Below are 11,063 nucleotides of genomic sequence, written 5' to 3'. Positions count from 1 at the left end.
AGCTGCCGTTCATCTGTCACCATGCCCGTCCCGCTGCCTGCGGAGACGCAGAAGCCCCTGCAGCTCCGGTAGTAACCCATTTTAGCGCCGCTCCGCGGGAGGCAGCCCCGTGCAATGAGCGCGCAGGGCGGACATTTTGGCTCCGTCCGGACCGCGCGTTCACGGCTCTGCTGTCCCCTGCTCGGAGCCACAATGACGCCGGTTGCAGCGTTACGTCGGCAGCGTGCGATGGGAGCGCTGTACGTGCGCGTGTCGGTGCTGGGCCTCTGGGAGACAGCGCAGTGACACTTCCGGTGACTATCAGGGCCTTTCACAATAAAAAGACCTGACGCTATATGGACTCAGGCAACAGCAAGGTGGTCAGAAATATGGCACGCGGGTCAAAACCTACCTGAGAGAGTGTCCAGTCAGGTCCAAATTAACAATTTCTCTATTACAAATCGTGGATTAGAAATATATTTATTTAGAATTTTTTTAAACCTAAACTATCTGTTTATTTAGCATTTCCTGAGAACTGTGGAGTTTTAAGCTGTTTCTGTGATGCTCCAAAGCTTCCCAACAAAGCCCAAGTATGTAATTACATATATACATAGGACTGCAAGATGCTGAAAATGTTGAAGTTTTGTCATCAGTCCAATTTTAATTCTGGTGCAAAATGCAGTGAAATTTCCAATAAACATATCCGATAGCTGTTTCATTATGCATGTTTTTACAAACAAGGTAGTTATTTTTCATAGCAGCATATCTCAGCTCAAGACTCAGTGTCGCGTCATGTCCACTACTCTTAAGAAACCCCTTAATGTGTTTTTTAAATTTTTTTAATTGACTGGTGGTTTGCCTGCAGGTTGCAGCCTGTTTTAGGCCACCTGTATTGTACTGTATATTGTATGTTGAGTGTGCTCTTATAGCATGGTTTTTGTTTTGGTGATATTGGGATAAACATGTGGTCCATATTTCCTATTTGTTTTGTTTTGAGTGATATACATGTTTGCACCGTGGGAGGACAGGCGAGGTGGTGTTTCCAGTCCACTGTCTGTCTTGTATGAGCAGTAGGAATAGACAATAAAGCTCACTTTGACATTGACTTATGCTTGACACCACTGATTTAAAGTGCCTTGCCCCAGCAGGCATTATGTTGTATCCTCCAGGTTAGCAAAGCCAGCTTGCAGTCAGAAGATTGTAGGTTTGAATCCCATTACCAACAGGTCACCCCTGAGCATGACCCCTGACCCAGCAGCTGCACCATGGGAGCACGCCGCTCCTGGGAGGTGTAGTTCAGGTTGACGGTGTGTCGGATGGATGCAGAGAAATAAATACCTCAAATGGATCGATATATATAGTGTAGTTTCTTAAAAGATGCAATAATGGTGAATTTTCTCTTATTTCTCATGAAAATGTTCAACTTGTTTCAGTTTTCTGAGAAGGAATGTGTGGACCTCTGAACCCTCCTCACAGGGCTTGAAACACTTTGTGCTCTCATCAGCTGCGTTTATTGATCTCTGTCACATTATAACTTTGATTTTTTTTGTTTTGTTAACAGAGGTGGGCTTCATAGGTATTTCATTTTACTTAAAGTCTGTTAGGTCTTCATATTTAAAAGCTGAGTAATTGAAGTGAATGTATCACCTAAATAATTCATAGTTTCATTGTTTATTGATTTGTTTTAATCATATTTCTTTACTGAACATTTTGAGGAAAAAAATCCTGATGAAAAACGACTGTTCTTTCACAAAAAATGGATCCTTTCTTCATGGAGGTCTTGTCAGCATGAACTAAATGATTTTAAGCATGTTTTGCTAACATGTAAATATTCCATGAGTTTAGTAGAAGTGACCATGTGAGTAATTCCATCATATGTTTCTTATGATCAATTCAAAAAATACATTACTTTTCTGAAAAATACTCTGTTATCATGAGGTGTACAGGATGAGAAAAGCACATCGTTAAGGCTTTTTTAGGACATCAAATTAGAAAGTTCAGGGTTTTCTAAATGACGACATGTGAGATCCTAACTAATTTCAGTAAGTTTCACACTTTCCAGCTGATACTATTTGATGAAAATGGCATGAATTTGGGTCTTATTTGTTGTGACTGGAAATATCCCTGAGACTTAAAAAAAAAGGTAAAGTATTTGAATTAGTGTTGTGTTCAAGACCACCTTAACGGAGACCAAGGCCAGAGCGCCCCTGACCAGGACCAGACCAAGGTTTTCAGAGGCTGAGGCCGAGTCTGTAACTTGTGATCGCTTTATGTTAATGTACGGAGATACACTGAACTCAGAGGTCTTTTGCAGTTGTATACTTTCTCTTAATAAGCATTTGTTTCACCGTTTAACTGTTATGTTGACTAGCAGTGTGCTTATGCAGACAGTGTCGCAGCTCTTGTTGTGAAGGTCCTCCGCCGGAAGTCGCCCTCCTTGCCGCTGACAGCCACAGGCCGCAGTGATTTGGTAGCCGCTGCAGTAGGAGGAAGGAACGCGGTTCTACCCTCTCTATCTTTCAGTTTCGCCTCAAAACAGCCCCGCTGGTTCCCTTTGGTAGCGATCGGTGAAGTGTGTGTACAGTGACGGTGTTCTATGAGATCTCGGTGCCGGTGATATCGACGGACAGTGAAATCAATCGCCATTTTATCCGCACGTTTTCCCTGACAGAAGCGCTAGCACAACAATGGCTCTGAAAAGAATTCACAAGGTAAGGAAGTGAGCGGCGAGGCCCGTGGCTTCGCAGTTTGAGCTACCGTTAGTTTGAGGGGCTCCGCCGGTGGACGAATGCCCTTTGTGTGGGTCTCGGTGGCGACAGCGTGAAGATATTGAGCGGATAACGGGAGCTCGGAGTAACGGTCAGTGAATAGAGGGTGACGACAGCGGGAGCAGGAATGCGCCGCTCGTCGGTTCAGGGGCTGCCTCAGACGGGCCAGGTCGGCCGTGCACCCGGGCGAGCAGCCCCCGGCCGGGTCACACCAGTTCACGCCATGTGCGGCTTTGCCACCTGGACACTTAATACCGGCCAGAACCGACAGTTTGATCCAGCTCCGGCTGTCACGGCTAGCGCTGTTAGCTGATGCAGGCTAGCACTTTCTGCTCGGCTAGCTCCGATATGGCTCCGACAAGCCAACTATTCATATTTGTTCATTAAAACAACCAACAGTGTTTCATTTCATAAAATCTGAGATTAAAGAGTGTACATAACTTATAAACAATGAAAAACATGGCCTATTACACTTCCTTAATCTGACTGGGCTCACTGTTTGAAGTTATCTAGCTAGCGGTGAACCTAGCATTAGCTTAATTAAAAGAGACCCTTGGACTTATTTCACGTAACGATTGATTATTGTTTTTGATCGGAAACTATCAAGCTTACCCACGAAATCCCCGCCTGGAGGTTTAGATGTCCCAGCTCAGAGGTCAGGATGGATGTAGCTTACAGCTAGCTAGTGTCTCGTCCTGTTTTTATTTTTTTATTTTTCCTAAATCTACTCTGTAAAACTGTGTCCTCCGGGTTTCCACATCTGACGTGCTGATGTTTGCGTTCGCATGGATTATCGTCAGAAACGTGAGCGATCGGCGTTACGGTGGAGGAAGGAGAGTGTTTCGTGGTGTGAGCAGTGTGGTTAAAAACAGGCCCCACGCGTTGTTCGCCTTTCATATCCCGTTGCTGACAGCAGGCGAGCTCCGCCGTCCTTTCTTAAATCCGGCTCTCACGTTGATTTAACATCACGTCCCGGTTTGTTTTGTCGCAGTTGGCTCGTCCGGTAACCGTTCACCGGCGATGTGTTGTGATCGTCGGGCCTGTGCATTGTTTACCGTGCTTGACATCCCGTGAGCCGGATAGCATGAAGCTAAGCTAACGGCACTGCACCGGGCCGTCAGGGTTATTACAGAAAAGGCTCTGTTGTCTCTCTTTATTGTGATCTCAGTTTGACTGCAGCTGCTGCTACAGTCTGCAATGCATGGATATGTATAAAAAACAGTAAGTGAAGTCATCAAAGGTCGTGTTGTGCTATAAGGAAATGCAGGATTATTGTTCAGGAGCACTTCCTTTCACATCAGTCCATAAACAGAGAGCTCCTTCATGTGAAATGATGCATCTGCAGTCATCCTCCCAATACTGTTTGCTATTTTAGGTTTACTGTCCAATCTTTGTGCAGCCATGATCAGAACCAGCTTTGTTTACCTGTTTGATGAAATGCATGTCATCCTGCACCACTCTGCCTACCTGCTAAACTCTTTTCTTTTTTCCTGTTGGTTGCAGGAGTTAAATGACTTGGCACGGGACCCTCCAGCCCAGTGTTCTGCAGGACCAGTAGGAGATGACAGTAAGTTCACGAGCAAACTCTGTCCCGTCAGATCAGGGGTGTCAGACATAAGGCCTGTTTGCCAAAACAGGCTCCAATCCGGCCTACCAAACCAAATTGTCAAAATATTAATTTCTTTTGAAACAAGTTTCTTGACAGTAGCGGAGACAATGCAAGCATTAGTCTCACAGCCATGCTGTCAGGGTGAATTTGTAAAAGCATGCATGATGCAACAGTCCCAGGAGAGGTTTTTGGGACATTTAATTTTTTTCTACCAGGAGATTGTAGTCATTTTCTGTAGTAATTGTTTGGTTTTTGCAAAAATATCAACATTTCCTTTACATACACTCACAACAAAGAAAAACTGTACATTTTAAATGAAAGGTGATTTTGGCAGTTTTTTTTACCAACCGGGTCCACTTAAGATGGCTGTTTGTGGCCCTTAAAGTGAAACGTGTTTGACACCCTTGGCACCAAGCTAAAGAGGAGCTGGTCCTGAATGTTCACACTGATTTTATTCTCTGAAAAAGTCCTTTTGAGTATTTCAACAATCCTCCATGAAAATAATTGCCCACATTTTCTTTGTTTCGCAGCCTTACATAACAGACTGTGAATCCTGAGCATCAGTCAGTGGATGATGTGGATTTCCCTAAAATGAGGAAGTCCTGCTTTGTTTTGTTGTTTTGAGGCAGCTGATCCTGGAAATACCTGGAGTACCTGTTGTGGAGGGTCTGGCTCATCACTGTTACAGCTTTATTACTCGATTGCTATATTTCAGATCTCATAAAGACAGATGACCAGTCTCTTTGTTAATTCAGCCCGTTTTCATTTACATCTGATCACTGCAAATATTTTACATCCCTTTTATTTTTTAATTGAACCCAGGTAGTATTATTGAGCTCTGTTTCTACAGTAGAATATTGCAAAGTTAACACATGCAGATTGATGTGGACAGAATAGAGGTTATATTTTAATGAAAAGGTTAGCGTGTGGGTGATCATCAGAATGGAGGTCCTTAAATATGATGGCTTTGTGTCTGTTGTCAGTGTAAATACTGAAGACTTTCAGCTCAGCTCAGTGTTTTTATTTGAGATTATGTCAGAAGGTCCTTAGATTCTACCGACCATGACACTGAAACGTCACGTGACGCACCCGAGTTCCAGAAAAGCGGGGAAATGTCGACCAATGTGCCGTCTGTCCATACGCAGACGCACGTCTTCACGCCTTGTCTTTCCACCCTGATAATGCAGCCGCAGCGTTTACATGGCAGCAGAATCCGAACGCAGCATGAAATCACGTCAGCGGTTCCCCTGCAGATCATTCAAAGTGGTTAGATGATTGATTATTTATTTGCTGTTGCATCAGTTTGGCTGCTGTCACTTCCTTGTTTGTGGTAACTCTGCTGAAGCATTCTTGGAGATGTCGAAATAGATTCAAACAAGTGAAGTCAGACCTGTTTGTGCTACTTAAACCTGCTGTGCTTCTATTAAAAGGCCGGTCTGATCTAATTTTCCTCTGCCATTGATCCGTGAGGAGCTTCCATTGTGGCAGACAGAGTGGAGCTCATGTGGAGAGGTTAAAGTGCTGCATGTTGGAGTTGTGTGATTGTGGGGTTGCAGTCTGTGCTTTTTCCAAACAGGCCACCGTCGAACCTGCTCCTTCTTCTTCTTTTTCCCCCTTCAGACTAAACACTGCAGTGACTCAGTACACCATCTTGTGGTGCAGATTGCAATATAGCGTAGTATGCATATAGTATAGCATTGCACACATAACGTTTGCACCATTTAGTACAAACCGGCTGAGAATGTGCATGTATTCATCTGTACATGTTGAACTGGGCTGTTTTTATCCACATGGGATCACATCTGGTTGTACTTACGTGCGCTGGCGTTACCTTTCGGGGGATGTGGGCGTTATCTGGTTGTGATCAGTAAACAGGTTTAGAAAGTGTTCAGTGTCGCCGTGCAGGTGTGTCTTCCTGTTGCCGGAGCGTTTCAGGTGAAGTTGATGAAGTGTGAGCCGTGAGGAGTTAGGTCAAACCCAAACACGGCTCGCTCTCTTTCTCATCGCAGCCCACAAATTCTCAGAAGTCTCCAGATTTTTATCTTTATCCAGAAAAGGGATCCGCTGGTGATCAGCACCCAGAGCCCGGGGTCGTCCTGTTGGTGCGTTTTCAGCACGGCTCCGACACCTTTCAGCTCAGAATCAACGTGTGAAGAATCGGAGGCTCTGCACACGTCGCTTCCTGCCATCCGACATCAAACAAACCACCCTTACTATAAACTACCAGAGTTCTCTCTCTGCTGACATGTAATTGCAGTGGTTTCCCAGCAGTTTCTCCCAGAGTGACGTTGGTTCTCAGACCTCCGCAGGATGCCTCGACTCGGACAGGTTTCAGTTCTCCCCATCGATCCCAGCCGGCGGTTTCTGCGCTCTTGCTGCGATGCGAGCATGACTCCCAGCCATCACACAACTCTCCTCCTCTTTTTTTTTTTTCCTTCCTTTTTTTCCTCCCAAATAACTTATTTCCAGGAATGTGTTGTCCTCAGTTGCACTTTATGTAAGGGTCTGTTACTCAACTGCACAAACAAACAGGCGCACTTCATGTGGCATTATTTATTCTGACACGTCCTCCAGCACACATTGTGTTGGGATTGTTTCATAACCAATTTCTCTGCTTTGTGTTGCAGTGTTTCACTGGCAAGCCACAATAATGGGACCTGTAAGTATCCGCTCCGTTATGGATGCGATTGTAATGTTTAGCTCCAGTTATAAATGGAAATTCCAAGAATTAAAAAAAAAAAAAAAAACTCTCTTAACTCCTCCCAATTCTCAAATTACTCAAACTGGTGCAGAATAATAAGGAAGGTTTATTGACCAGGCGAAATCCACACACACTATTGCTCATCTACCAATGTGTGCTCGGTTAAAGTCTGGATCCATTAAAAAGGAATCAAAAACCCAAAAAATCAGGTCAACTCTTTTTTGGGTGAAACTATTCATTGTTCAAACCAGGGGCGTCAGACATTAGTTTGTTGGACCAAAACCGCACCTGAAGAGGCTCCAGTCTGATCCAGCAACCCCCCAAGCAAACCGAGGAGAAGTGTTCTGCATATTTTACTGCATTTTGCTCCAGAATTGATCCTAAACATTGAACACTCCTCACTTAAGAAGAACAGTGATATCATTGGATTAGTTGGGCAAATTGCAGTTAACTGACGGCCAATTAGACAGTTTCAGACTGTGAAGAGTTACCAGTTATTTAATTTCATCTAGCTAGTGGTTAGCATGTCTGTGGATGCTCATATGATACATGTTGAAGCAGTTTATTCACCTGCATTTTCTAAACTCCTGAATGGAATGATTTTTCATTTTTCGCCTCCATCTTGTGACTGATCCTTGTTTTTTCTGTCCGCATCAGAACGACAGTCCTTACCAGAGCGGGGTTTTCTTCTTGACCATACACTTCCCCACAGATTACCCCTTCAAACCGCCAAAGGTAAGCAGAACACACACACACACACACTTACACGCAATAAACACAAGCCGACATGGAGCCTCTGGAAGCACGTCTGTAAGGCTAAAGCTGAGCGTGCCTTTGTTCCTGACCCCGTCTCTCCTCCCTCCCACCGCATGCTGTTTCCATTCACTCCCTCCAGGTCGCGTTTACCACAAGAATCTACCACCCAAATATCAACAGCAACGGCAGCATTTGTCTTGACATCCTGCGGTCACAGTGGTCTCCGGCTCTCACCATCTCCAAAGGTGGGCTTCTTTCTCCCCGCCGCCTGCGGGCTCGGCGTCTGGAATCAGATCATGCTTCGTCGATGTTTACGTCTAAAACGTGGCCTCTGAGTGCAGTAGTGGGGTCATTACAGGGCACGCCACGTCGATGAGATCCGGCTTCGTGCCGCGATAAACACGTCGTCCAGTCTTCTCTAAACTCCCGTCTTCTGTCTCCGCTTCAGTTCTCCTGTCCATCTGCTCTCTGCTGTGCGACCCAAACCCGGACGACCCCTTAGTACCCGAGATCGCCCGCATCTACAAGACGGACAGGGAAAAGTAAGCTCTCGCACACACACACACACACACACACACACACACACACACACACACACACACTGTAAAGTATTTACCCAGGACCAGACAGTGACCAGCTCCCTGATAAACACCAATCAGTCCTCAGGAAGTGACAGCTACACTGAAGGAAATGTGTTCAGAGGCTCAACACTTCATTAAACAGTAGCAGTGAATCTTTGGAGAGTTTCCAGAATTTGAAATTGTAAATACTCATTTCATGGAGTTGTTTGTGTGAAACTTGATGAAAACATCCAGAAGATGCAGGTGAACTTCATGCATGAGGTGGTAAAACATTGAATGCAGTCTTGTTTATTGTCAAACCCTGGAGACGCAAGTAACCGCCCTGTTGTGTGTGAGAGTGTGTATTATTATATTGTTGATCTCAGTTGTAACGGTGTGTTTACTCACGCTCGCTCTCGTCTGCTCTCCGTCTCTGCAGGTACAACAAAATAGCTCGGGAATGGACACAAAAGTATGCAATGTAGTGTTGGAGTAGAAACACGGCCAACCACCTCTACGACGTAAGGTTAGGGGAGCTTCAGACGTAAAGAGAAAATAAAACAAAACAAACAAAAAAAAAAAACAGACAAACAAATGAAAAGTTTAAAACAAGATCTTGTTGGTTTCCATTGGAGTGCTTTCTTTGAGCCACGCCTCCCCTTCACCAGAGTACCTGTAAAACTCCCTCTGCCCCCCCTCCCCTGCTCCTCCTGCCTCTCAGTCCCCCCCCCCCGCCCCGCCCCGCCCCGCCCATCCTCCAGTGTACATAATGTCAACTTGCAATGGTAAAACCGTCTCCTCCCCCCTCCCCCTCCCCCTCCCCACCTCGTCCTGAGTTCCGTCTCATTTCACCACCGAGCAGGTCGGGCCGTCCCCCCCCCCTCCCCCAACACGCCCTCTCCCTCACCCACCATCACTGAAACCATTCCTTTGAGCGTCTGTAAAGCTTTGGAGGGGACCTATTTTCGTTTCTTTGTTTACCTTTTATTCCGTCGAGGGGGGAGGGGGGGGGGGACAATAAGATGGAGGGATTTTTACACTCTGCACCCTTTCTTGTTTTGTTGGCCTCGTGCTTTCCATCCGTCGAGGTGACAATACAGGAAAGCAGTCTTGGCACGCGAGACAAAAGGGCACTCTGTGTTTTATACGATAAATAAAAACTTTAAAGAAATCATCGCCGGTTGTGTTTAAAAAAAAAAAAGAAAAAAGAAAAAGAGGAAAAAAATGCACATGGCCTACTTCGGTCTTCTGATCTATTCTATGAAAGGACTTGAATTTACCCCCCCGCACCACCTCCTGCTCCTCATTCCTGCCCCTCCCCAACCCCCCACCCGTCACCCCAGTTGACCCCTTTGTACACACACACAAACACACATGCACGCACAACTGTAACCCCATGTCACCCCCGCCCCCCCCCACCACACTTTCTTTATTCACAAAGTGGAGGTTCTGGACCAGGTATTTAAGCATTTTATTTTTTTTCTTAGTTTAACCTGTGTTTTTATTCCCCACCCCCATAATTCTATTATTTAGGTTGCTTTTTTTCTTTTCTTTTTTTCTGCTATTGTTAAATTAGAGGCTAACATCTTAAAAGGCTATGGGACTGGCTTGGGCTCTGGGTGCGAGGAGAACCCACTCTTCTTGCACAAAACCTCTGTATATTGAATTACCTGAGAGGCTCGTTGAGCTTTGTGTGTTGATTAAACTGTGTAATAAAAACCCCAGACTCCTGTGTCGACTCATTCTCGGGTCCTTTTCGAGAGGACAGGACGGACACAGGGACGAGACGAACCCAGACGGGTCACATTTGTAATGCACCTCACAGCCAATTTCACTCCAACAACCAGATTTTACTGCATACTGTAACATGATCTGACATCTTGATTGGCTTCCAAACCGTTCTTAGTGAATATTAAAGATGGAAAATGTTTAATTTCATGTTTTTTTCAAGGGTTTCAACAGTCAGCTGGAATAATTTTAGACCGTCATCTGCTGATCGCTTTGTCGCCCTCTTGTGGTTCCTTTAGGTACATTGAATATCATATTTGATACTGTGAAAATGATTTTATATTCTAAGTACTGGTTGCTCCAGAGGAACTTCAAAGCCTTATGTTTCATTGTCTTCTGTTTGTGTTTTTGAAATAAAGCTCTGGAAATGTCAATTCCATTCATGAGCAAATAATACAATTATACCGTACTTCTTTTTTCGAACGACCAATTCTCAATCTTCAAATAAAGATGAAGTGAAATAATCTATTTAATGTCCTCATTTTACGTGAATTTAGAGGCTTAAATGTACCTTTGGATTTTAAATAAAAGAAACTTAAGGGCACTCATTGTCACTTGGGTATCTTAAATACTTCTGTTTTAGTGCATTAGTTTGGGGGTAACGTTACCATACTATCTGAAGAGGAGTTGTTTTATTGGTTGTCATTATTCTCGTTATATTACGAACATTTCATAATAGTAACACAAAGTTGATTCATATAACTTACATTATCAAAGATGAATGAAAGCAAGATAAATCCCCCTTGGCGGAAGCGTTGCCCGGTTAACGGACCGCTGTGTCCATCCGGGGTAGCTATTATCATGTCCTCACGTGGCAGTCATAGTGTTTCGATAAGAGATGCTCCAACTCTTCCAAAATGTTGGTTTATTCTGTTAAAATGTGTCACTTCTGAGACCAACCA

The 11,063-nt window shown here is 44.6% G+C and overlaps 1 protein-coding gene across 1 annotated transcript; it reads left to right on the top strand.

Moving 5' to 3' along the window:
- Positions 1 to 2,377: 2,377 nt before the first annotated feature.
- On the top strand, positions 2,378 to 9,617 carry ube2d2 (ubiquitin-conjugating enzyme E2D 2 (UBC4/5 homolog, yeast)). The gene is made up of 7 exons (XM_030103388.1): positions 2,378 to 2,690; positions 4,251 to 4,314; positions 6,984 to 7,015; positions 7,715 to 7,792; positions 7,953 to 8,058; positions 8,262 to 8,355; positions 8,813 to 9,617. The coding sequence occupies exons 1-7, from the start codon at positions 2,667 to 2,669 to the stop codon at positions 8,856 to 8,858; spliced, it is 444 nt and encodes a 147-aa protein (XP_029959248.1). The 5' UTR covers positions 2,378 to 2,666; the 3' UTR covers positions 8,859 to 9,617.
- Positions 9,618 to 11,063: the final 1,446 nt, after the last annotated feature.

This window comes from Salarias fasciatus, chromosome 2 (assembly GCF_902148845.1).
Source record: "Salarias fasciatus chromosome 2, fSalaFa1.1, whole genome shotgun sequence".
In the NCBI taxonomy this organism is placed as follows: Eukaryota; Metazoa; Chordata; class Actinopteri; order Blenniiformes; family Blenniidae; genus Salarias; species Salarias fasciatus.
The sequence above is the reverse complement of the archived record's forward strand: the minus strand, read 5'-3'. Positions and strand labels throughout refer to the sequence as shown.